Genomic DNA, 24,202 nt, shown 5'->3' on the forward strand with positions numbered 1-24,202 from the left:
AGAGTGAAAATACATGAGGAAAGGAAGGTGGTCAGAGGTAAAACAACTTTGAATGGTAAAAGCATATATGTTGGATGAAATTCCTCAGGAAGAAGGAAATGGAGGAGAAGAAACGCTGATCAGAGCTTCCCTAAGCGATAGAGGGTAAAGGTCTCACTATTGTTCTGGAAGGTAGCAGCTTTGTATTAGGAGGTGCAGAAAAAGAAAAAGTAACATGCAAATGCCTTTCAAACATATATTTTATTTCTAACTTTGGTGCTTAGAAATTCAGGGAAATTTCTATATTGCTGAAGGTATGAGCTTTTTCTCACACTTCTTCTTATTCTCCATAAATTCAATAGGACTTAAGGATAGTGTGTGACAAATAACAACCCACAGATTAACCCCTTTGTCACACTTCAGTTTTCCTGTTAATTCTATGAAGCTGAAGATTCATGATGTTGGGTAGTCATTCATATGGTACTGATGAATAAACTATATTATAAGAACACTTAGATAGCCTCTATTTATTCAGGAGTTAAAAGCTCTGTTTGTTTCACTGTCTAAGATACTCCAAGAATATTATAATTTCTTGTACTAAAACACTCTCTTCAGTGTCTCAATTTGATAATTGAAGGCAGTGATGGGCAAACTATGGCCTGCGGGCCAGTTGCGGCCCCCTGAAATGTTCTATCTGGAATACAATGAGTAGGATACAATATAGTGAAACTTGGAAAGAGTTGCCTTAGAAACAGACTGACAGATGAGCATTTCCTTTCCTTTGGCCCCCTCTATAAAAAGTTTGCCCATCACTGATTTAGGGGATAGGCTTCAGTATTTGTTTTGGTCCAAAGACATATTAGCCTTTGGCCAAATGGTGATGTGCTTCTTCAAAACTACTTAGGCTAGTTCATCATGAAAAAAGGACTTCAGGCAAGGCTCAGTAGTTAATCCAAAGCTGGAAGTGAATTATGTATATGAAAGTGTTCTCAAAGTCTATGCCAACAAAGCCAAAGCATAAAATCAGCAAGGGAGTTCAACTAGGAGTAATGGGTTGGACCTTTATAGAAGTGACTCTTGCTTCAATGTAGGAACTAACTTCTTTCCAAAAGTGGAATGGGCCACTTTGGAAAAACTGGGTTCCTCTTCACTGAATCTTTATGTGGAATGTTTTGGTATTTTTCAGTCGTTTCAGTAGTGTTTGACTCTGTGACCTCATTTGGGGTTTTCTTGGCAAAGATACTGAAGAAGTTTGCCATTTCCCTCTCCAACTCACTTTACAGATGGGGAAACTGAGGTAAATAAGTTAAGTGACTTGCCCAGCATCCCAAAGTGAGTATGTGTCAAAGGCTAGATTTGAACTCAGGAAAATGAGTCTTTTAGATTCTGAACCTGGCACTCTATCCAATGCACCATTTATCTTCCCCAAAGTAAAATGACTGTTTGTAAAATCCAGATTGGACTTGATATTGACATGGAGATCCCTTTCATTACTGAGATTCTGTGACTTCAGTGAATATTGAATATTCTAGGACAAGTTTGACAATTCCCCATCCCTACTCACTTTTTACATGACAAAAAAAGGCAAATAAACTATTCCATAGCATCCTTAGGTCAGGTACCTGCAAAATCACAGAACTAAAAAGCTGCATTGCATGCAAAAAAGATGAGAAAAAAGAGGGCATTTGAACAAGTTGTATTTTTTCCCCATCTTCCAATATTTTATTGGAAATAACCTCAGTACCTAGTTTAATAGCTTCTTATCTTCACTCACTCCTATAACACTCAAATTCTTAAACCAGTAATTTTGATTCCAAGGTAAACTCTCTTAAGAAAAAAACATTTCAAGTTCCTTTTATTAAAATATTTATAAATGGCAATATCCAGAAGAAGTACATAGTATTTTTGTTTAATATGATCACCTTGGGGTCCTTGTTAATCTTTTAAAATTCTTTATCAAATCAAAAGAGAATAAAAGTGTTATTTTTGTATTATAATCTATGGTAGAAAATACCATAGTAGTGCTTCAAACTCAGTACATATAAAAAGTCTCTTTAAGTGAACATTAGAATATAAAAATATAGCTAGAATTAGGACATTTAACTTTGGCTTATTCAACTCAATGGAATAATTTAAAGATTATCACACAATATAATAAAGTTAAATTAATTCTGGGCAAAGAATTTGGAATCCCTTACTGTGGGATACTTTAAATATCATGCATATGAAAAAAAAGGTTTCAACCATATTAAGTTATTGGTGTCAAATGAAAGTATGTGAGTCATACTACCTGTTAAATACAGACTTTAAATCCAAAAATAAGTGGTTATAATTATACTTTTTTCATTTAAAACTGAGGTCTCATTGAAGGTAGTTGTTCCAAAATACAGAAAAAAGTAGTGTTGGAGGTCCTTAGTTTTAGATAAGATCCCTTAAAACTTGAAAAGAAAATTTATTGTCAAGGGTCGTTGGCCTGTCAAACTGAGTATTATGTTTTAAACTATGACTTAAAAATCCAAAATGACAAAACTTTGGAAAATAGAACTAATAATGGAAATGCCAGTGAAATATAATTATAATGGTACTTATGGGTATTGCTTATGAGAAAACACAATACTTTAGAGTGAGAGATGGCCTGTAACTCTAGACAACCATAGCTCTTTTTCCTTAGATTGATTTTTTATTTTTATTTTTTTAACTGGACAACTTATCATTCTTGTTGGCACTCTCCATAGTAGATGAATCTGAACATTTTAAGAATTTTCCCAGTCTGTTTCTATTTCTCTCAAACTATATATTCCAATCACCTTCAATTAAATGTATTTTTTCTTTCCTCTTCTCTTTCTCTCCAGTATTCATTCAAATCTAAACTAATGTACCAAAAAGTTTGGGTTTTTTGGATGGGGCAAGGGAGGTTTGGAAGGATGGGTAAACACTGGAGGAATGAACAACCAGCACAAACTATTTTAAAGGTTATTTAGGTGAGTCACTGAGACAAATAAACTAATTACAAAGTAATTAATTTACAACTGGAACATTCAGTGAGAGAAAAGTGTTAGATTTAAGATCAGAGAAAAATTGTAATAAAAAAACTGCAAGTTGATAAATAGCAGATTTTGCAAATATAAATCAGTCTTAATTTGGATTCCCCCTGAAATTCATTTCCAGACAAATTACTTTTCCATAATCTTTGCAGTAAAGAATTTCAGTTCTCCAAAGTTGGGCCTACTAGGCCATCTAAGAGCAACATAGCAATCTAAAGTGCCATTTAAAGAGTTTCTTCAGCAGCAATAACAGGCCTTGTAATCAAATCTCAGAAACTGTTGTTCTCTGCATAGACTGTGTGGGAAGGATGGCTTTTTCATCAGCCACACAAAGAATTTTGAAAAAATATCTATTATTTTCTTTCTGACATGGGCCAAAGGTTGGAAGAGGTTTTCTTTTATTAACAAAATCCTAGTGGTCCCCCCCCCCCACCTTTTTTTAATCAAATACACAGAATTAATGGACTCCAAAATAGGTGGTGACTGGTTATCAAGGAAAAAGCCAAGACACTTATTTGTATGCTATTTTATTTATTCTTTATCATTCAGAAAATCTGATGACAGCAGTTGTCAGAAAATGATTACAACACATGGAGAGTCGCTGAACAATGGTATTTTGCAATATTCCACATTGTTCTCTCACTTAATTCCAGACATCTTTGCTATCTTATGCCTAGCTGGGAGATCAGCTAGATTCTCACTCTTAAATTTTTTGCTCATTGGTAAAAGGCAAGCTGATTTCAAATGAACGTTAATTAACTCAACATTTATCCAGCAGAACTAGAAAAAGTCAAGGAAAAAGGGGAGAAGTGTCAGGGGAGAATATATGGCACATGGAGATTCAAGAGTTTAGATAACTGACAGTAAAATATATGTTCTTTGGTTAGCAAACCGAATAAAAAAAGGGGGGGGGCAAGTACTGCACACATGATAGATCCACACTAGCATTCTAAAGCAGGAGACAAGAATGTCAAGAGTGTATTCTTCCCCCAATGCCAGATGGAAGGGCTATTATTATAAATGAAAGGCAGCAGTAGTGGATGCCAGGCACTTTTGTTGTGTGCCAGATTCTGAGGTCCAGATGTAAGCAGGTTACCCCTGGGACAGGACGGGCTTCAGCTCCCGCAGCAGTATAGAACCAATCACAGTTTTCTCAGTGTTTATGATGAGCTGTGCTGTAGAGCCTTCCTTCAGCTCCACTGTGACTAGCATCAGTGACCCACTGTGCACAGTTTTAGCTGCAAATCTGGAGGAAAAAAAGTGAAGATATCTTCATGATGAGGGGGAAGAAAGAAGACAGAATATTGCTACTAAAGTCAAATGAGTTTAACAGAACTTTTTTTCCACCCGTCAATGAAATAATCTAGAACAGGATCTCTACTGCCAGAAAACCCAAACCCAAGTATTCTTCAGAAAAATGATGAGCTGGACATCTGACCCCAAAGCCTGTAATTTTAATTTGTCAAGTGCACACAAAAACAAAGACTCTTTAATTTTGAAATTTAAATGCAAATCTGCATGTTGAGAGCCCCCCCCCATTTTAAAGTATATTACTTCATTTTCTATTTAATACATCGCCTTAGATATAATCACTTAAAATACACAATTATTTTTCTGGCCTATTAATGTTATTTTCCATCCATAAAGCATCCTTCCCAAGAGTTCAAATCTTAAGGGCCAAGTCTTTGAAATAAAAACTGTTTATGTAAGAAGTTGGAGGGTATGTAGAGGAGAAAAAAATATTTCTTCACCATATATTGAAAATGTTCATATTTGCACCAATGAGTCTGGTCAAGTTGAAAGAGTCAAATTCAATCTCTAGCAATGAAAACTTGAAATGAAATCAAATGTAAACAACCAATGAAGCCCTTCCCTTTGTTGTACCTTCAGAACATTAGATCCTCTCTTTTTCCCTTCTGGATATAAGAGAGGAAACTTAAGGTCTAATGCTCTATTTCTACATTCCAAGACATGAAGAATCTACTAATTACATGGAATTAAAAGCAAAACTAGCCTTTTAAGCACTGCAATTGACTGAAAAGCCATTTTAAACACAATGAACTTCTGTCAATCCTGCTAATTCATTCTGCATGCACAGCCAAGCCCCAGAGACAGGAACGAAGGGATGGTAACCACCTCGTCCTCCATATCCCACAAGGAATGAACCACAGTTTTTTGAGGGGTCTGGGGGGGTGAGACACACACACAAACTAGAGCACAACAAAGTTGCTGCACATGAGCTTTTGAAAACACTAACAAGTGTAGAGCAGGTCTGTGACCTGCTGTGACCCCACTTTTCAGGGCCAATCCCCTTTCCCCTTTCTGAATGACACGTGTCTGAATCAGAGCCATCTGCCTCAATTTGCGCAACATCTTCAGTCACAATAGGACCCAGTTAGCCCTGACAACAGCTCACAATACATAAAAATAAAACTGCTGGGCTGACAGCACGCTGTGGGCTATTCAGGAGCAAACCAACTGGTCAGTGTCTCATGTCTGACAATTAGCATGGGCCTTGCACAGAGCCTACCAGGGTCCTCAGGGATCTGTTTAATTACCATCAACATAAAAGAGGGAGTTTATCAGAAGACACTCAAAAAAACTTCACTCCAGACTTAATTAAAATATTAGCCACTTAAGCAGGAAGCAGATTCTCTTTAAATGAGAAGTAATTTCTTTTTTGATTTTTTAAAAATCACATCAAAATCTCATAACACATTACATTCATTTTTGGGGGAATGCTAACAGGCCATTTTGGGCCCTAAATATAAACATGAAAAACAGTTTCCCAACAGTAATTAGAGTAATGCATCAAAAGGAAAACAAACATGCCAACTTTTCGCAACTAAAAACATTATCAACACTTTTAAATTTAAATGTTTTTAAATACCAGTTAATAATGGGCTATTGACAAGGTGAGGAGAAACAATAATAACCATAACCATTTATCTGACACATGAATTGAAAACATTTCCTTATATACTAAAACATGCTGGGTATTTGTAAAGGACAAAAAGTTTTTCCTACAAAGGAAGGTAACTCTTGAAGTTATCAGTTGTAGGGTAGAAATGTGTGTGTGTGTGTGTGTGTGTGATATTTATACATACACACACATAACAGCTCTGATCCACACCAACTTGCTTTAGGCTCAAGTTACTTGGTAATGTGTGCTCAATTTCTATTTGGAGAGGTCTTAAATAACCCTTCTTATATGAGACTTATCACAGGCTTATGGATTTCTTTAGTCCAAAATTCTTGAGGTATTTCTGCCTCCTAGGAAAATTCCATTTGTGTCAAATCAGGTTACCAGAAGTTAGTTAATCATTTGAGCATCCTGTTTATTACAGTTACTTTTGTCTATAATCTCGGTCATTCCATCTATAATGTAAAGCCTCTTATTTCTCCAGTTGATTCTGACAGGTTGATAATTATGTAAACAAAAGTCTTATTAGTCTCTTTATTTACTTAACACTTGTGTCAAGGGACCACAGAGAAACAGATTATGTCTGAATAGGAACACAAAAGCCCTGTAGTTTTCGGTTTTAGTGCTGGATAGCCCCAAGGCACGTTTTTACTTCTTTTCTATTAAAAACTTAAAGTGGTAGAGAGCCATCGTTATGATATCGCAACATTCATCAGAGATGTGTGTCAATTTTGGTGTCAGTGTGTTTATGCAGATTAAAATTAGTTTCTTGTACATGTTCTTTAAATCCTATTACCACCAAGTTCTCAAAATGCTCTAACAAATAAGGACATGAAAGAAAGGAGGTATCTATTGCTACTGCAGTGGAAACATGCTAAACAAATCATTCCGGCAAGAGAGCTATTAGCTACTATAAAAGCAACTGCGTTTTTAACAAGGTCTCTGTGTTCTGGTGGGCACCAGTGTTGGAAGCGCTGCTTTAAAGAAGAGCAGAAGATCAGATGTTCTGACATTCTCATTTCACAGTTCAAAAAAGATGTATTTAATTGGAACACAGTGTGATCACAGTGTGGTTTGTTTTGGATTGTAGAAAGCAAATGTGTATCCCAGCACCCCTCCCCCAACTTAATATGTCAGGGAACCACAAGACAATCCATAGTCCCAACCTGCTCTCACAAGGTGATCATTTTAGAAGTATTTCTAAATAAGTCCAAGTACAAGATAAAGTAACTAATTTTTAGATGCAAGATTAATGATTAGGAAGACCACTGGTGCCAATTACACAGCTATAGATAGTAACAAGATGATATCATTAGAGCTTTTAGGTTTTATCTGACTGAAAACATACATCGTACTGCGATTTTTTTCCCCGTAGGTGTTTGACTCCATGTTGGGCCAATGTTATGTTGCTTCTAATGCTTATTGAATATGCACTTTGTCTTTAAACCACATAAACTGATTTTCTTCTTTGGTACTTGTCACACTCTTCAAAAACCTTTCTAGGGAGGTTTTCTTTGTAACAAATACTAACAAATTTCTAGTCCTTGATCTGACCCTTTTCTTATTAAAATTCTGTACTAATTTCTTCATTTCTTTATATGAAGAAAAGCACATGCCTTTTCAAGTAAGCTCTCAGTGAATGTGGAATGCTTTTGTAATGAAGTTCTTGTGATACAGGGAGGACCTACTAGGAGACCAACCAACCTCAAAAAACAGTAACAGAGTAAATGAGAACAAATAAGTGCGCTGACAGTTAAAAATGCATTGTCTACTTAAGATGGGGGTCTATCTTATTAAGAGATATTTTTCACAATTTTTCAGTTCATTCCCTATCAAGTACTGGCGGCTCAATATTATCCAATGAAAACCAGGTTTTTGATTGAGAAGACCTTGGAGACCATTCCAAGTACTTTTATGATCTAGATGAAAAATAGGACTGGAAGGGGTCTGACTTATCCAAGATCATGCAAGTAGTCGGCAGTAAGAGTCAACTGGTACCTCTCTTTACCAGATGGATGCCCATACACATGGAATATTGAGTTGCTGGCACTTACTTAATGCTTTGGAGAATAGAAAACATCATAAGTTTTAAAAACAAAAGAAAATAAGTTGGTTGATAGACTCCAAATAATGTTTCAATTTCTCAAAAAGTTCTATTTTAACAAATGATAATTAGGGTGACTAAAACCAGTCAAATAACAACAAATGAGATATCAAAAGTATCTTAAACACACTCCTTCATGCATTTAAAATATATTTTTCTCTGGATTTGTGAGAAGCTGCCTAGAGACTTCAAGTCTCCTTAATTTTGAGTGAATAAAATAATCTTGTATCTCAATGTTAAAATTATTATATTAAAAATCTTTAAAATGATATGTCTCAAAAGCTGAATAAATTTTCCAGGGTATTCAAAAACAAGATCAAAAACAAAAACAGAGAATGAGATTTGCTAGAGTTAATGCAAACAGCTCTAAGACATGCTTTTTCTTCTCTTGGGTAGCCTTCTTGGTCTCTGATTTTTCTATTCTGAGTCCAATTTTCTCCTGTTTTCTGTTCTACTGGTTACCAGAAGCTGTGACAATGGCCCACTCAGGCTAAAACTTTTTTTTTCCTACCCTGTACATGAAGCCTTCAATTACTGCCTGCTGAAGCAGACAGAATCCTATTAGTAAGAAAGACGATCACAAGATGCAATGCCCTGCCCTCGCTGTACAAAAATAATTAGTCCAAAGTTGACAAATGTGTAATGAAGTTGCACAATGCTTGTATGTAAGAAATCCTGGTTTGGTTTAGCTTTCTACTTCCAAATACCAGAGTGAATTGCTATGGGACACTCTTTTTCAAAAAGCTGAAATGAAACAAAAGTTTAAAAATTGTTAATACCATGTTAATTTGATTTAGTATACCATGGCAACAATCCAGAAAATATTTTGAACAAGGAGAACAATTTGTTCATTTTTAAAAGTTGGACATAAAATTTGCAGTTTTAAAGGCAATCCCGGTGTGCTTAATTAATACTGAGTTAAAAGTTTAAATGTAATTCAAATATTTAACTATCTCTCCATTATAATTTCCAAAATTAATTCTTCAAAACCAAGATGTAATGCTATCAGTTAGAGACAAAAACAACATATCACTATCTAGTCCTGGCTTTCTGAGATATGAAATATATTTTATACCTCTAAGCCAACTAGTTTATATTCAATGACACATTCTCTTTATTTCATGTAGTAAACTCAGTTTATTTCCCAAACTCAGAGGGTGGGGAAGAAAAAAAAACTTTTGGGGAGGTGGGGTGAAGAAAAGAGATTTAAAAATAATAGGACTAAAACCTCCCCTCACCAATACTTTAAACAATAATTCGTAAGCCACTATCTCTTCTTAGATTCTTTTTCTTTGAAAAGTAATAAATAAAGCAGGAAAAAAAACAATAAGATTACATTTTCTGTTATTTTAACAGAAATTAGTCTATTCATAAATTTCTATAGTCACAGAATAATATGCCTAACAATGACGAAATTAAGAATGTTTTATTTCTAAAGTCATCTTTCTCATTTGCCTAGCTTTGTAAATAGCCAATAATACTTGAGTTAACAATTAACCATGAGGCTCCTGCTTGATTTTTCAAAGAAAAAGATGCAGAGAAATATATATATATAAGTTCAAAGCAGTCAGATACAAAAGCAGTGCTGTCCTCTAGTGGACAACAACCGCCTTGTGAAAGAACCATCTATTTTGATTAACTTCAAGTCTAAACAGGTTCCACAAACCTTTAATCTTATTTCAGAATCAAAATCAATCAAATTTGGGGAAGGGACTGATACCTGCATACACAACTCCAAAAATTAAGACAGTTTCCTGGAAAATGAAATAAGCCTAGGGCCAGAACTTATGGAGTTAAGATCCTGAGACACCAAATATTAGTGATAGACAAAAAAATATAAGGACTACTTAAAATATCATTGATGTTTTATACCTTCAAAAGGTATGAGAAATATTAAATTATATACAATCCTGGGCTAATTGGAACTGGGTTAGCAAAACAATCCACTGAGTTGCAAGATGTGGTTCTTATAAGATGATGATTAAATATTGTATTCAGGGAAGGTCACTTAATAATGACCAATGAAGAAGGCATTTTATGGCAATCAATGGCTATGAGTTGCTGGGTTAGAGATGAATCAAGCTCATTTTAATACTACCTGACCAAAGGTCACTGTCATTTGCTATTCTAAATCAGTGGAGATAATTAAAATGCTTTTTTAATGTGTTAAGTTAAAAGTCGGACTGCATGTTGCCATGTTTAACACTGTTCCACTTCCAGCACTTGGCTTTTCCCTAATAGTTAATGACCAGGGTGGTAAAAAACCTATTCCACTAACATTATATTTACCTACAAATTAAGGATATTGCTTCTAGTTCACAAACACAACAAATATCTTTATAATTAACAAGGGAGAGGGAGAATAAGACCAAATCAAGAGTATAAAAGAACACAAAACATTGGTTAAAAGCAATAATGAAAGTTCTTTGTAGCCTAATTCAATAAACAAAAAACTAACAAGAAATCAGAACAGCCCTCACTCAAGAAGCATATTAAAAAACAACAACCCTTACCTTTTACCTTAGAAACAATACCATGCATTGTAACGGTAAGAGTTAGGCAATGCCTGGGGGTCACACAGCAAGGAAGTCTAGATTTGAACCCAGGGTCTCCTGTCCCTAGGTCTGGTTCTTAATCCATGAAGCCACCAAGAAGCACACCCTCAAAAATCTTCCAATTAATTAATTTTTTTTCTGGCTTATGCATGTATCATTGCAAGAAACATTTCCATATTATTAATTTTTGTAGGTAAATAATCTTATAAAACCCAAACTTCAAAATATATACCCAATTTGTTTATTACAAGTGAAAAATCCCATGTTTTTATGTGCATTCCTACTCCTATAGTTTTTCCAAGAAGCAAGTTTTTAAGAAAAGGGATAGTGTGATGATAGCAAAGGGATAAGAGCATCTTTCTTGGGCAGCTGAAGCAGAAACAGTGTGCAAAGCTCCTGAATGGCTGGATGAGGGTCAGGCCAGTGCTGCACAGGAGTCGCTAAGCCTGACACTGGGATCCCTGGGAGCAGACTGCCTTAGAAGACCACACATTCACATCATCTGTGTAGTACTGTATCCTTAATTTTGTTCTGCATTTCCTAATCACATTTTAATCTGGCTCAGCCTAACTCACGAGTGTTGTGAACCACATGTGTGGGTTTTAGACAACTCACAGACTGAAACTTGTTGTTACTTATGGCTGTGGATTGTTTTAAAAACAAACTCTATGGAAAGACCATGGAGCTCCAGGTGGTCCTGGGTTTAAATCTGGCCTCAGACACTTCTTTGCTGTGTGACCCTGGGTAAGTCACTGAACCCCCATTGCCTAGCCCTTACCATTCTTCTGTCTTGGAACCAATACCCAGTATTGATTCTAGACAGAAGGTAAGGGTTTAAAAAAAAAAGACAAAGCCAGAATGCACTGCTATAATTAACAATAATGTACTATCTTGTTTGAGCACTTAGCTTTTATGGAGACAAGACTGAAAATGCTGAAACAGTTTTTATCTATTGCACTCCCTAACTTGTCACCTACAAAAAGCAATATATGAATATAGAAGAAAAATACTCTAGCTATGTACTAGTGATCCTTTGTTTTTATTTTTCAAGATCTGATGATTATCTAGTCTGAAGATTATTTTGCTGCTTTTGGTCACTTCATGCTCATTAACACCTTTACCAAAGAATAAACTACCTAAATAAATGATGAAACTAACAAGTTCACTTTGCTACTAACTGGCAACTTGGGTAAAAGGCAGGATAAAAAGGAAGTTGAAATAAGCAATAAAGAGATTTCTAATTTTCTGAAATCTCAGTTCTTTCCTCTTCTCAGCCCTGCTTGACTCACCAGTGGAAAGTCCCTGTGGCAATTTATAGTTTTTCCTAAAATAAATTAAATTTAAATACACTCTGCACATATTCGGGGTGTGTGGCACAGAAATCACTTCCCAAAAGATACTCCCTACCACTTTTCCTCCACCCTCTCCCAAAACAAAACAATAAAAGTTTAAAATTAATTTCCTATTAATTGCTAAAAGACATGACATTAATCTGACACATACTTTTTATTTACTTCTGTCAGTTTATCCATCTTAGTGTTGTCTGTCTTAGATTATAACTTATAAAAGGCTGAGGATGTCTTTATATTTTCTTTGAATGGTACTGCTACTGGAAAGGCCTTAATCAATGATTTTGAGGAGGAAGCTTTCAATGTCCATGCTCTCTCTATTTCCTTTTTAATAACTGAGTGGTCTGTACTGTGGCAAAAACATACTGCCTTTTTTTTTTTTTAAACCCTTACCTTCTGTTTTGGAGTCAATACTGCGTATTGGCTCCAAGGCAGAAGAGTGGAAAGGGTAGGCAATGGGGGTCAAGTGACTTGCCCAGGGTCACACAGCTGGGAAGTGTCTGAGGCCAGATTTGAAACTAGGACCTCCCGCCTCTAGGCCTGACTCTCAATCCACTGAGCTACCTAGCTGCCCCCAACATATTGCCTTTTACTAATTATAGTCTTTACTGTATTTTAATTGCAGAATTTTCATATAGCAAATCTGAGCCCAGATTTTCAAAGTATAATATTCTGAGAGACTCGCTGAAACTGTCACTCTTTTTCAAAGGCAAAACCAAATGTCACAAGAGAATTGTATTAAATAGGGTCAGATTTCATAACCAAAATAATTTTTTCAGTTGATCTGATCCTTTAATGTATATTGTCCTTGATGGTATAAGACATATTGCTGCTTTTAAAAATAAAGTGTAGATCACATATATACATTTAACTCCCCCCACCCTCCTTTCAGCCAGGCCATTTTCTATAGATACTGCAGAATTTCAATTATTTATGTTTACTCTTGATCAACATCTTAATTAAAACTTTAGCTTCTTTTCTGGACATCCTTCTAGTAGTGTAGGTTAGTACATCTTCTCTGATTTAGAGTTTTCAAATTATAATCTTAGAGAACTAGCCTGGGGTGGTGGATAAGACACTGGTCTTAAAGTCAGGGAGACACATACTTGGTTATGTGACCATGGGCAATTCATCTGGCAAGTAAGAGCTATAATAATAATAATAACAATTGTTACCAGGTCATTCTGAAAGCATGCTGTGAAAAAACTCAGAGGAATTTATATTTTAACATTTAAGGTTAAATACAATAAAAAAACACAACTCCTAACTATAAGCTCAGTTCAATATGGAAATATAACACAAAGAATTGTATTTTTTAAAACATTTACAGCCCAATGAAAGGACACATGGATAGCTTCTGTTAATTATTAATGTAAATAACAATTTCAATTTAAAATAAAATTAAGAACAACACTATGCCCATTTAATTCTAAACTTATAGTGCTTGTAGAGAATACGAGTCATAAGGAAAACAATCCTAACATCTTGGAATCAATGCATGAAGGATTCTGTTTTCTCAGTCTATTCTTTCTCATTATGAAGTTCTTTCAATCTTAGTACAATAGATATATTTTATAAGCTAAAAATAAACTACAAAGGTTATGAACAGAAAGGTAACTTAAGATTCACAGATAGTTCTTGACTACCTGTTTGATTGTATATTGTCCACTCAGAGGTTTTATCTCTCAGCACCAAGGACAGCCACACCCCCAGCACTGATGACAGACAGGGCAGAGCCAAGAAACAGTCCAGAGACTGTATTTTAGTATAGAAACATAAAGACTTAGAGATTCTGATAACATTCTAAAATCAAATATAAATAACTTCTGGATTATTCATTATTTTGTGTTAGCTGTGCAGTATCTCTTATGGATAATTTAGAGTCAACTGTCATCATGAAAGTTACTGAGGTTCATTCCATCAATTATGACAAATGATAGCTAAAATGGGGATTTTATAGCTAGATTTTTGAGGGATTCCAAATAGGGTTAAGTCAGAAACTCTGGGCTTGACTCTTGGCATCTCTGCCACTACCAAGCTATGTCATCATGGGTAAGTCCCTTACCCTTCCTTAGTTCCTAAACTGTAATACAGAAATAACATATACTTTTACTACTCATTTTGCAGGCACCAACCAGCAGAGCTCAAACAGTGGAAAACCTCAGTATTTTGTAAATGGAATTAACTCTAGCCCATTCATAGTCAAAAATCTACCCATCCTAGGCGTAGAAATGATGTAATCCTCACCTCCCTTAGTGGGGAGGGAAGACGAGTTACCCACACGTGACAATAAGTAACAAATCAAGAACAAGGGACTGCCCTTTGGGCAGTCCAAATCAATGTAGAACCTGCCATTTGCCCATTTGAATTAGAGGTGGACCCACAGGAAGTGACGAAGGACACTATCTCTTTAAGTATGTTACTGACTTCCTGTTGAGGTTGTTGCCGTCTCAAACTCCGTGCTGAAGCATCTCCTGAGACCACAGAACGCTTACACTCTGTATTGTCACGTGGGTAAGTTAGGCTGACTTCCTTGGCCTAGCTGGGCCGCTTCCAAACTCTGCCTATCTGGCTGTTGGGCCTTGTGGCTTACAGCTTCATTTATTTAGCCTTTTAACCTTCTCTCTCCCTCCAGGCCTTTGGCCTGGACTAGCCTCTCCCTTTCTCTTTATTCCTATACTTTACCTTCCAGATTATAAATAAACTTGCCTCAATCCGATGCTGACTTGGGTCTGATTTAATTACAGAATCAACCTGAATTGTTGATTCCTGGCGGTCACACTTTAAATATATATCTATAAATACCTAAATTTTCCCTCTTACAGTATATATGGAGATAAAAATGTACAAGTACAACATGGAATTTCATTTTTACTTACCAAGTTAAAAAATTGGTTCTGGCAATGTTTGCTTTGGCATCTATCAACTTATATTATTTATATTTTCAGGAACACACAAATCAAACATCTACACAGATGCTAGGGGCAATAAGAATTGCTTAAAAACAATGAAAAAAACTTATCTATTTCATTTTCCTTCTATATTTGAAAGGGTGGAGCTAGCTGGAAATGAAGAAAATACTTTTCTCCAGCTCTTGAGGATTAATTATTTTTTAAAAGCTTATCTATTTCTCATTATTGAACTATGTAATAGAGAGAAGATTATATAATTGTACTTATAAGACTGCTTTTTGATTATGATGACACTTTTAACTTTCATTGTATTTTCCTCTCCTCTTATTTTACAATTCAATAGGTAACTTCATTTGATAGAAGAGGAAACTAAGACTTAGAAGTGCTGAATGATTTGCCCATGGTCATGAGTCATGGGTTTTGGATTCACTGCTTAATGGAATCAGAGCTGGAAAGACCCTCAGAGCTCCTCTAGAGCAACCTTCTTAGAGAGAAGGGAACTGAGTCCCAAGGAAATTGAATGACTCGCCTGCTACTGCCCAGGGAGCCAAGTCAGGTTTTCTGCAGTCAGACTGAGGGTGCTTTTCATTTGGCCACACTGCCTGCTTCTTCTCTGTACAATGAGGGGAGTTGGACCAATTACTTTGCTATCTGAACATGCCATGTCCATTCGCTATTCTAGCTAGCAGCAGAGCAGTCAGCTTCCCAACTCCCTGGCCAGTGAACTGCCAGAGGAGAAAGGAGGAACATTAGGCATTCACACAACAACAAGAGCTGGGCCCAATTCTCTCTGCGACCAGTCAAGTGCTCTTTCTATGACATAATATTGATCCCAAGTCCTTGGGATGATTTATTTTAGAGTTTGTAAGGTCTGAAGAGTCTTCGCATTTTTGGGCTCTGTCTTAACTTTGAAGTAGCCCTAGGAGGAAACTAGTCATAAAGAAGGAATGACTCAGAATTGGGGGTTAGGAATGCATCTCCTCCTTCCTTATGTATAATAAGCCCAGTTCCAAGGCCTCCCAACATTGTGTTCCTACTGGAAATGTATTAAGTCAGTGGTAAATTAAATTGAATGGACTTTCAATGCCACCTGTGTTCAGATATAACAGAGAGGAAGTATTGTGTAGTTTATCAGGAGTCAGAAGATTTGTGTTCAAGTCGTGATTTTATTACTTCCTAACATTTTTTTTTAAGACCTTTATCTTTCATCTTAGAACCAATACATAGTATTGCTCCTAAGGCAGAAGAGTGGTAAGGGCTAGGCAACAGGAGTTAAGTGACTTGCCCCGGGTAGCATAGTGAGGAAGTGGCTGAGGCCAGATTTGAACCCAGGACCTCCTGTTTCCAGGTCTGAAGATCTATCAATTGAACCACCCAGTTGCCCTCCATACAGTGTAATGGTGGGCAGATCATTTAACCTTTTTAGGCCTCACTTCTCTTATCTGTAAAATTACATTACTTGATCTACCTTGTCATCAAATGTGATAATGATTAAATAGTGTTTCATAAACTCTTAAGTCCTATAAAATGTTGTTGTTCAGTAGTTTCAGTCATGCCCAACTCATTGTGACCCCATTTGGGGTTTTCTTTTTACTAAAATATAAGGCATTATCATGATGGAGGGGGAGACACTGTTCACTCCTTTCAGGTCCAAAAGCATTATACTGAGGATGCTACCATGTGGGCGATCTGGGTCAGTTATCCTATAATCTATTCATTCAAACTCAAAGAATCATAGAAAATCAGGATAAGAAGGAAGTTCAGAGATTATCTAGTCCAACTAGTACCTAATCTGGGACAAGCTCTATAATATACTGGGGACCAGGGTTATTCAGTCCTTTCTGGAACCCTCTCCTGAGGGGCAGTCCTCAAATTTGCTCCATTTATCTATTTATTTGTTTGTTTGTTTATTTATTCATTCATTTATTTGTTCATTCATTCATTCATTCATTCATTCATTCATTCATTCATTCATTCATTCATTTTAAAGCCTTGTGTATTGGCTCCAAGGCAGAAGACTGGTTAAGGTTAGGCAAAGGGGATTAAGTGACTTGCCCAGGGTCACACAGCTAGGAAGTGTCTGAAGCTAGATTTGAACCCAGGACCTCCCATCTCTAGGGCTGGCTCTCAATCCACTGAGCCACACAGCTGCAAACCCCCCCGCCCCCCAAAATCTGCTCTTAAGGCTGCCCATTCCTCTTGTGAACAGCTCCAAATATTACATATTTGTGATGTCTGTCATATGCCAGACTCGGTCACACACAAATATCCCCATAAAAAAGGCATAAAACTATACTTGGGGAATAGAATTTTTGAAAGACAAATATGAATCAAGGATTTTATATTTATGTATATTCATGGATTTTTGTCATTGTTTGATAATGAAAAAATTACCTATGTATGTTATCCTGTCCAGAAGGGACTATACCTAGGTTGGCAACATTTACAATCCTCTCAAGTATCATAGGGGGTGTAGGATTCTGTGGCGAAGCAATGATTGTAGCCGATGTTTCATTCATTCCTGTCAGCAATCCTGTAATAGTAAAAGGAGAATGTGTTATAAGCTCATATCTTTATGCAAACCACATTTGAAAAACCAATGCCTCTCAGATAGCATTTTTAAGGAGTTACTTTTATTAACAAAGTAATCCCTCAGAACGTATGCTATAAGTTAAATTCATAATAATTAAAAAATGAACTGCAACTATTTCTAAATAATTATATATTCCCATCACAGGAAAAATGTGTGGAAATATTATTTCCTGATGCAGTCAAAGCAATTTTCCCGCCTTAATGGATTTGCTTGAGTACTAAAGGATAAAAAGGCAGAAATACAAAGATGAAATCTCAATTTCAGGTCCCTTAAAAAATAATCAATTAATTTGAGACTACATAAACAAGCTTTTTCCTTTTTAGCTTATAAATATTCATTCAAACATATTTTATTGAGACATGTTAGCAGAGGGCAAATCATAGTGGATTCTGGAATTAGGAGCAGCCATTATCTAAGGACTATTTGTCCTCATGAACTCAGAATGATCAAAGTTACCTCATCAGTGATTCACTCAGTTACCACCTGGTTTGTAAAAAGGTACTTTCAGACAAATTAGACCTATGACAGCATTTGACTAGGTTATGGCACTGGAATTAAACAATTACAACTTCAACTACAAATCTAGGGCAATAAGGAGACAATAAGGCATAAGGAGACAATAGAAGGAAGAGCATCTCAGCTTCTAAAGAAACATGCAATATTTTTTAAAATTTTATTTAAAAAAGGCAACTAACTAAGTTAACTGAAATCCTGAATAAAAGGAAATGGGGTTAGCACTAGGCATGCCATCAATTTTGGAAAACTTTCACATTAAAATATTTCATGAACAAACAACACAATACAAAATACTTGCTATAAATACTATAATTTAGGACCTAGGTTAAAATGGAAATCCAAGTGTCATATATTTTGAGATGTGGCTCGTACTTAATACTGCATAAAAGTCTAAACTTTGGGAAAGTTTTAAACATATCTAATAATTTATAAGGTTCTAGGAAATGAGAACAATTTGATTTTAATTATTTTTAGTAAAAGCTCTGTATTTTCATGATTTAAGTGTTTGATCTGTGTTAAACTTATGTTGAAACAAAGAGGAAGATACTAAAGGCCACCACCATGATCCAGGTTAAGCGGCAAAACAGCAAATACGATTGCCCAGCTCCGAGCAAAGAGAAGCTTTAAACCATTACCCAAACTCTGAGAACAGTATGTTCTGTCTTCGACTGTTTAACTTCAATATTAGGCAAAAGCTTTAAAATCTACACAAGCAGTCAGATGTTGCTTTTAAGCCAAGCACAGTGGCTGCCATAACACTGCTGAGAGATGTGTGTACTCATTTAGGATTTAAACCCTCTCCATTAAGCTCTATTGAAGAGCGACTGCTGAATAAATGAATGCAACTATGTTTATGTTAAAAGCCTGTTTCCCGCAGCATGTAATTAAAGGAAATGTTGTACAAAGCCAGTACTTTTGTCAAGCTCCTGTAAATGGAAAGATGGATAGCACTCAGAGAGGTGAATGCATTGCTTCATATTTAACCTTAACACTCTTGTCATTAATGGTTTGTCTAACTTGTTCTATAAAAGACAAGGTACTGCTCCATTGAAGTAAAATTAAAAAAATCAACTAAACCATGCTTTTCAGAACAGAAGATTCATTATCGTCAGCTAATGTATTGGCATAAAGCAAAGTAACATCCTATCAAGTAAGGCACACATTCAATCTGCCTTCCTACCCCCCCTCCTTTATTTTTAACTCATGCTGTTTTATTGTTATAGGCAATTTGTACCACTCAGCATGACAGTGTAAACTGAATCAAGATTAATTTACATGCAAAAGAACACTTAGGAGAGCAGCATGGTAAGCAAATGTATTGTCTCGATTGCTGAGGTGGAAAAGAACCTGGAAAGAAAAAAAGGTGTTCTAATTAAGGGGCATCAAATATGATTGCTTGGGGTAGTTAAGGGCCAGAAAATAGTAAATGTCTGACCATTTAAAGAATTAGCATCTTGCTGGCTAGGAACACCTAAGATGGATGCATAAATCATAATAAAATTAAGTAAACATTCTAGGTTTTTTTAAAAACCCCAGGATTTTCTAAATGAAAATATATCAGGTGTTTTCAAATTAACTAGAAAGAGAATTTTGCAAAGGTTTCACTGAAAGTTTCACCTAGGACTAGAGGTTCTAAAATCTTATCAAGTTATTTCAGCCATATATGCTTATAAAATAATGAAGCAATGTGTTTAAAAATTAATAGCAGATTATTGAAAATTCCTAGTTTTTAATGATGCATTATTATTACTCATTGGAATTCATCAAAATTCTGGCCAGAACCATGAACAACAATTAATCTTGGTTAATTAATTATTACTAATATAACCCCCCAAAATAAAAAGAATAAAATTAAAATTATTTTTTTAAAGCTTTACAGTGCTAATTTATTTTATGTAGAGAAAGTGAACAGGGAATTGGTAACAGGACAAAATGCCTGAAACAAGAGTTTCACAGCATTTAAATATATATATATATATATATATACATATATGGCATATAGATGTATGTATCTATAGGTAGACATATACACACCCACATGGATATACTAATAAAAAGATCTTTGAATCATCCACAGCATCTAGTATACCACATCATAGTTAGAACATGAATGAAGCACCTGTCCAAGACTCCACCATAAGCGAATTAATTGCGCTCTGCTTGAATACTGGAAACAGAGATGGTGTGGTCAACTTCATAATGGATGAGAAAACCAAAAACCAAAATCAACTACTCATCGTATTATTATTTCCATACAAACATTCATAAAACAGGTATACTCAATCATCCATTCCTAAAACCTCAAAACAATAATTTGAAAAAGATGACAAAAATTTTGTTTTCTTACATATAGCATTGGGAAGTTCATGTGAAATCTTTTCAATTATCCTTACATAAATATTTCAATTCATTACAAAACTAATTTTTAGAGTTATATTAAAGGAATAGTCTCTTTACGGCATAAAAATAGTAACATTTTCCCTAGGTTTTTTAAATTTAAATTTTTCCTACTTGAATCAGAAGCAACACATTTAAAGTTTTCAGTTATAAAATATTTTTTGAAAACTTTCAAAAAGAGATTCTAACTATGTAAATTACTTTTATTTAAAGAAGAGAAGATAAACTTGCATTTTACCTTAGAGAATGTTGCACTGATGAAATCTGAGTAAATGTATTTTTATTTTAGGTTTTCACTTAAGAGTCAAATTTGGAATTCTTCTCTGAAATAAGCTAAGCTGTTCCTAGAATTTTGTAACAAACAAATACATGTGTAAAGTTGAGAATTGAGACTTCTAATACGAAGGCTGTTGTAAAACAGCTGAAATCTCTAACTAGAAAGGTGCTATAGAAAAGGCTCTTTAAACGTGTGGTAAATTTGCCAGCATCAAGTCCTGCATCAAAGAATGAATTCAGGAAGACAGAAAGAGCGATACAGAAATGCCAAGAGACCTTCATGGATTTACAAATACTTCATATAAACAAATTTTCAAATAGCTTTATTCAGAGTAGCCTTTCTGCTCTATTAAACATAGCAAACAGCTGCCAGATTTATTCAGACAAATAATCAACAACCATAGAAGTAAAATGGCAGAAGAAAAAGGAATTTTGGCAACAACTCCACAGAGAACCACAGCTATTCTCCAAGTGCACCTCTTCCATGCTCTCATGGTTTTGTATGGCCAGTCAGGAGAAAAATATAAAAAAACCCAAACCCAAACCAAAACAAAACAAAAAATCCTCAGTCACTGCAAAGCACAAAACAGATTCCATCAAAATATCAAGTAGTAGGGAAAAAAGATGAGGGCCAAAAGAGTATACAATAACCTGCTGCTTTATTTATACATTAGCTACAATTTCCAAAAGAGGAAAACGCTTCAAGATAAATGTGGCAAATCCTCATTCAGGCACTCATGTCACTCACCTTGGATGGCTGGGCAGGTGTAAAGCAGTGAGGCAGGCTTTAGCCAGCAAAGGGTAAGAACAGCAAATATAAGAATCAATTTGACTTGTCATTAAGAAAAAAAATCACACACAGCTAATTTTTTTCTATGGCAATGATCAACTTCCGAGAAAAACAAATGTAGAGATGGTTTGGATTGTTACATAGTGAAAAGACAAAGTAAACAAACCAGGGGAATGAATACAGACCTTCCACATGACTACACATTTTATGGCTGGACATGGAATTATTCTCATGTCCTTTTCTTTATAAGAGTCCCCACGACAGGCCAGAAGGCAAAGAAACAAAGGCAAATATCTGCTTTTACTTCACTGGGGAGTACAAAGAAGTGTTTCGTTCCTTCCTCTGATATGGGGACCATAACTTTGTACATTCTATTCTGTCCTATACCACACACATTCTGAAAACCTGGCAGATGATGCTTGATAACATCGACACCATGAAGTTTTAGGCTGTCAGTTTACTAGAGAGAAGACACTGGAACATGTAGAAAGGCTTAAAGCCACTTGTGCAGCATTTAAAAATGTCCCAACTATGTAGAATTTTGTAATTTATTTTTTGGTGGGAAGAGGAAATGGGTGTCCAGATGTGTGATTCATTCATTTATGCAGCTCCAAAATGAGGAGACTCCCTTGACCAGTCAGCAACTGTTGAACAACTCAGAGCCTTAGAAAGTTGCTTAGGGGAAAGTTGCCTGAGAAGTCGAGTCTTGCCTGAAATCACACATCGTGTGCCAGAGGCAGGACTTGAACTTGTGCTGTCCTAACTCAGAGGCCTAATGATTTTGCCATGCTTCGTAATCAGAATGTTCCTTAAGACTGCCCAAAGCTGTATCCCATTATTCATAAAAGGCAAGGTTCAGTCCAATTAGGAGCTGTGCTTGACTTTCCAGACATGAAGTATTCTAAAATATTTTATATTTAAGTGGCTATTTATAATTGTATTGGTTCAGATAAAATTCTAAAATATAGCATTTCTTTTATACAGTTATTCCAGAAGGCAATGAAGGAGTTTCATATTGGAGCCAGGAATAAGTTTTGAAGGGTAAAGAACCTTAAGGTCCTAGGAGAAAAAAAAAAGTACATTAGATGTACATGAGAAATGGTCTTGTGAGGAAAGGTAATATCGATATAAAACACTGTATTACCACACATTTAGGTTTCTAGGCATTGGTAAGGTCCCAAAATTTTACCATTAACGCTAATACAAAATGCATTAGAGTACCATCAAGTTGACAAACTATAACTCCCATAGCTAAAAAGTTGATTTTGAACTCAACTTATTATGAGTTTTCTTTTTAAAAGTCATATTAATCAATTTTCAAATATCACTGGAATGTACATAGCCGATGCTTTTAAGGTTATTTGAAAGGAAAATCATTAGTTGATTAGAAGAGCATAAACCAGAGCCCATTAATGCCTATGCATATCTGATCATTTATATTAGATGACTTGTCAGAAGCGGAAGCAAATGTTATTTGGGATATAAATTTCCAGCATATTGAAGTAATTTCTCACCTTGCTCTCTCCTAAAATCTTTTTCTGACATGGCCACAGGTAAAAGAAGCTCTCCAACAGGTGGCTGGATATTAACATTGAAGCAATCATCCTTTGTACTGAGGGAGGAAACACAAGAAAATTGTCAATATGATTAATAATATTTCCCCATAATACTTATAAGGCTTAAGTATATGTCATTGTACTATAAGATGACTTTCTTCACATAAGGTCTCCTAGATAAGAAGTTTGGGAAATTTACTCTTGGAGAAACAGGAAAGTAGAAAATATTTTCATAAAGAAAGCATAATCAAGGTACTAGATAGGCAACTTATACCAGATTGCCATTAGACCTATAAAGGATATTTCTAAAATGTGAAAGAAAACAGGAGATAAATTCATGCAGGTCACATAGAGGATCTAGTCAATTAGAGGACCAATTTATATAGCCCACTTAATAAACAAGGGATATATCTCTTTGTCTTATGTTTATAAGTCTGAAATACAGAAACTTCCTGACTAACCTTATGAGCTGGTAGGGAAAATTTTTCTCTCATTAACATCTTTGGCCTAGCTGTGTGCATTTACTAGAATGCCAGATTTTTGTTAAATGAATAAGATTATTCTTATTTAATAATTTTATTAAAAGTTAAGATTCATGTTTTTATAAACATTCTTAATCTTTTCAGAAATGCCTCTGAGCCAAATTATAAATAGTTAAAAAAAAGAAAATACTTCAAAAGGAAGGTAGCACCAAATTTAAAGATAATATCATTGGTTTACTGGTGTTAGGATTCTAGAGTGATATTTCTACCATGGCAAGTCATTGGCAACATTCAATCATCTACTTATTTATTTATTTATTCATTCATTTATTTATTCATTCATCCATTTATTTATTTATTTATTTATGCATTTATTCAGCCATTTATTTATTTATTTATTTGTTTGGTCATTCATTCACTCCTTTATTTGTTTGTTTATTTGTGTATGTATGTATGTATGTATAGGGAGTAGGGGTCCTGTGGAGGGGTTGGGAGTCTAGATCTTTATTTCACTCTTGGGTGAAGAAATTCCCTCTACCAATAAAGATCAGTTCACTGTACAATTTAGGGCTCAAAGAGTTGCCTGGGGATTACTGGAATTAAATAGCTTGCCCAAAGTCACACAACTTGTATGAGTCAGAGGTAGAACTAGAACCCATGTCTCCTTGGCTCCAAGGCCAGGTTTCCGTTTGGCATGAAATATTGCCTATACAAAATGTTTCATTT

The 24,202-nt window shown here is 35.3% G+C and overlaps 1 protein-coding gene across 2 annotated transcripts in view; it reads right to left on the bottom strand.

Annotated features, from left to right (window-relative positions):
* Window positions 1-3,545: 3,545 nt before the first annotated feature.
* AP3B1 (adaptor related protein complex 3 subunit beta 1) overlaps window positions 3,546-24,202 on the bottom strand; it is a 370,907-nt gene continuing 350,250 nt past the window's right edge. For both annotated transcript variants that reach the window (XM_044663208.1, XM_044663200.1), the window contains exons 25-27: window positions 22,953-23,050; window positions 17,261-17,399; window positions 3,546-4,269 (exon numbers count right to left, since the gene is read on the bottom strand). In XM_044663208.1, coding sequence (XP_044519143.1) covers window positions 4,116-4,269; window positions 17,261-17,399; window positions 22,953-23,050 — 391 coding nt within the window. In that variant the 3' untranslated portion in view covers window positions 3,546-4,115. The remainder of the gene's footprint in view (window positions 4,270-17,260; window positions 17,400-22,952; window positions 23,051-24,202) is intronic.

Source organism: Gracilinanus agilis, chromosome 1, assembly GCF_016433145.1.
Source record: "Gracilinanus agilis isolate LMUSP501 chromosome 1, AgileGrace, whole genome shotgun sequence".
NCBI classification, from domain to species: domain Eukaryota; kingdom Metazoa; phylum Chordata; class Mammalia; order Didelphimorphia; family Didelphidae; genus Gracilinanus; species Gracilinanus agilis.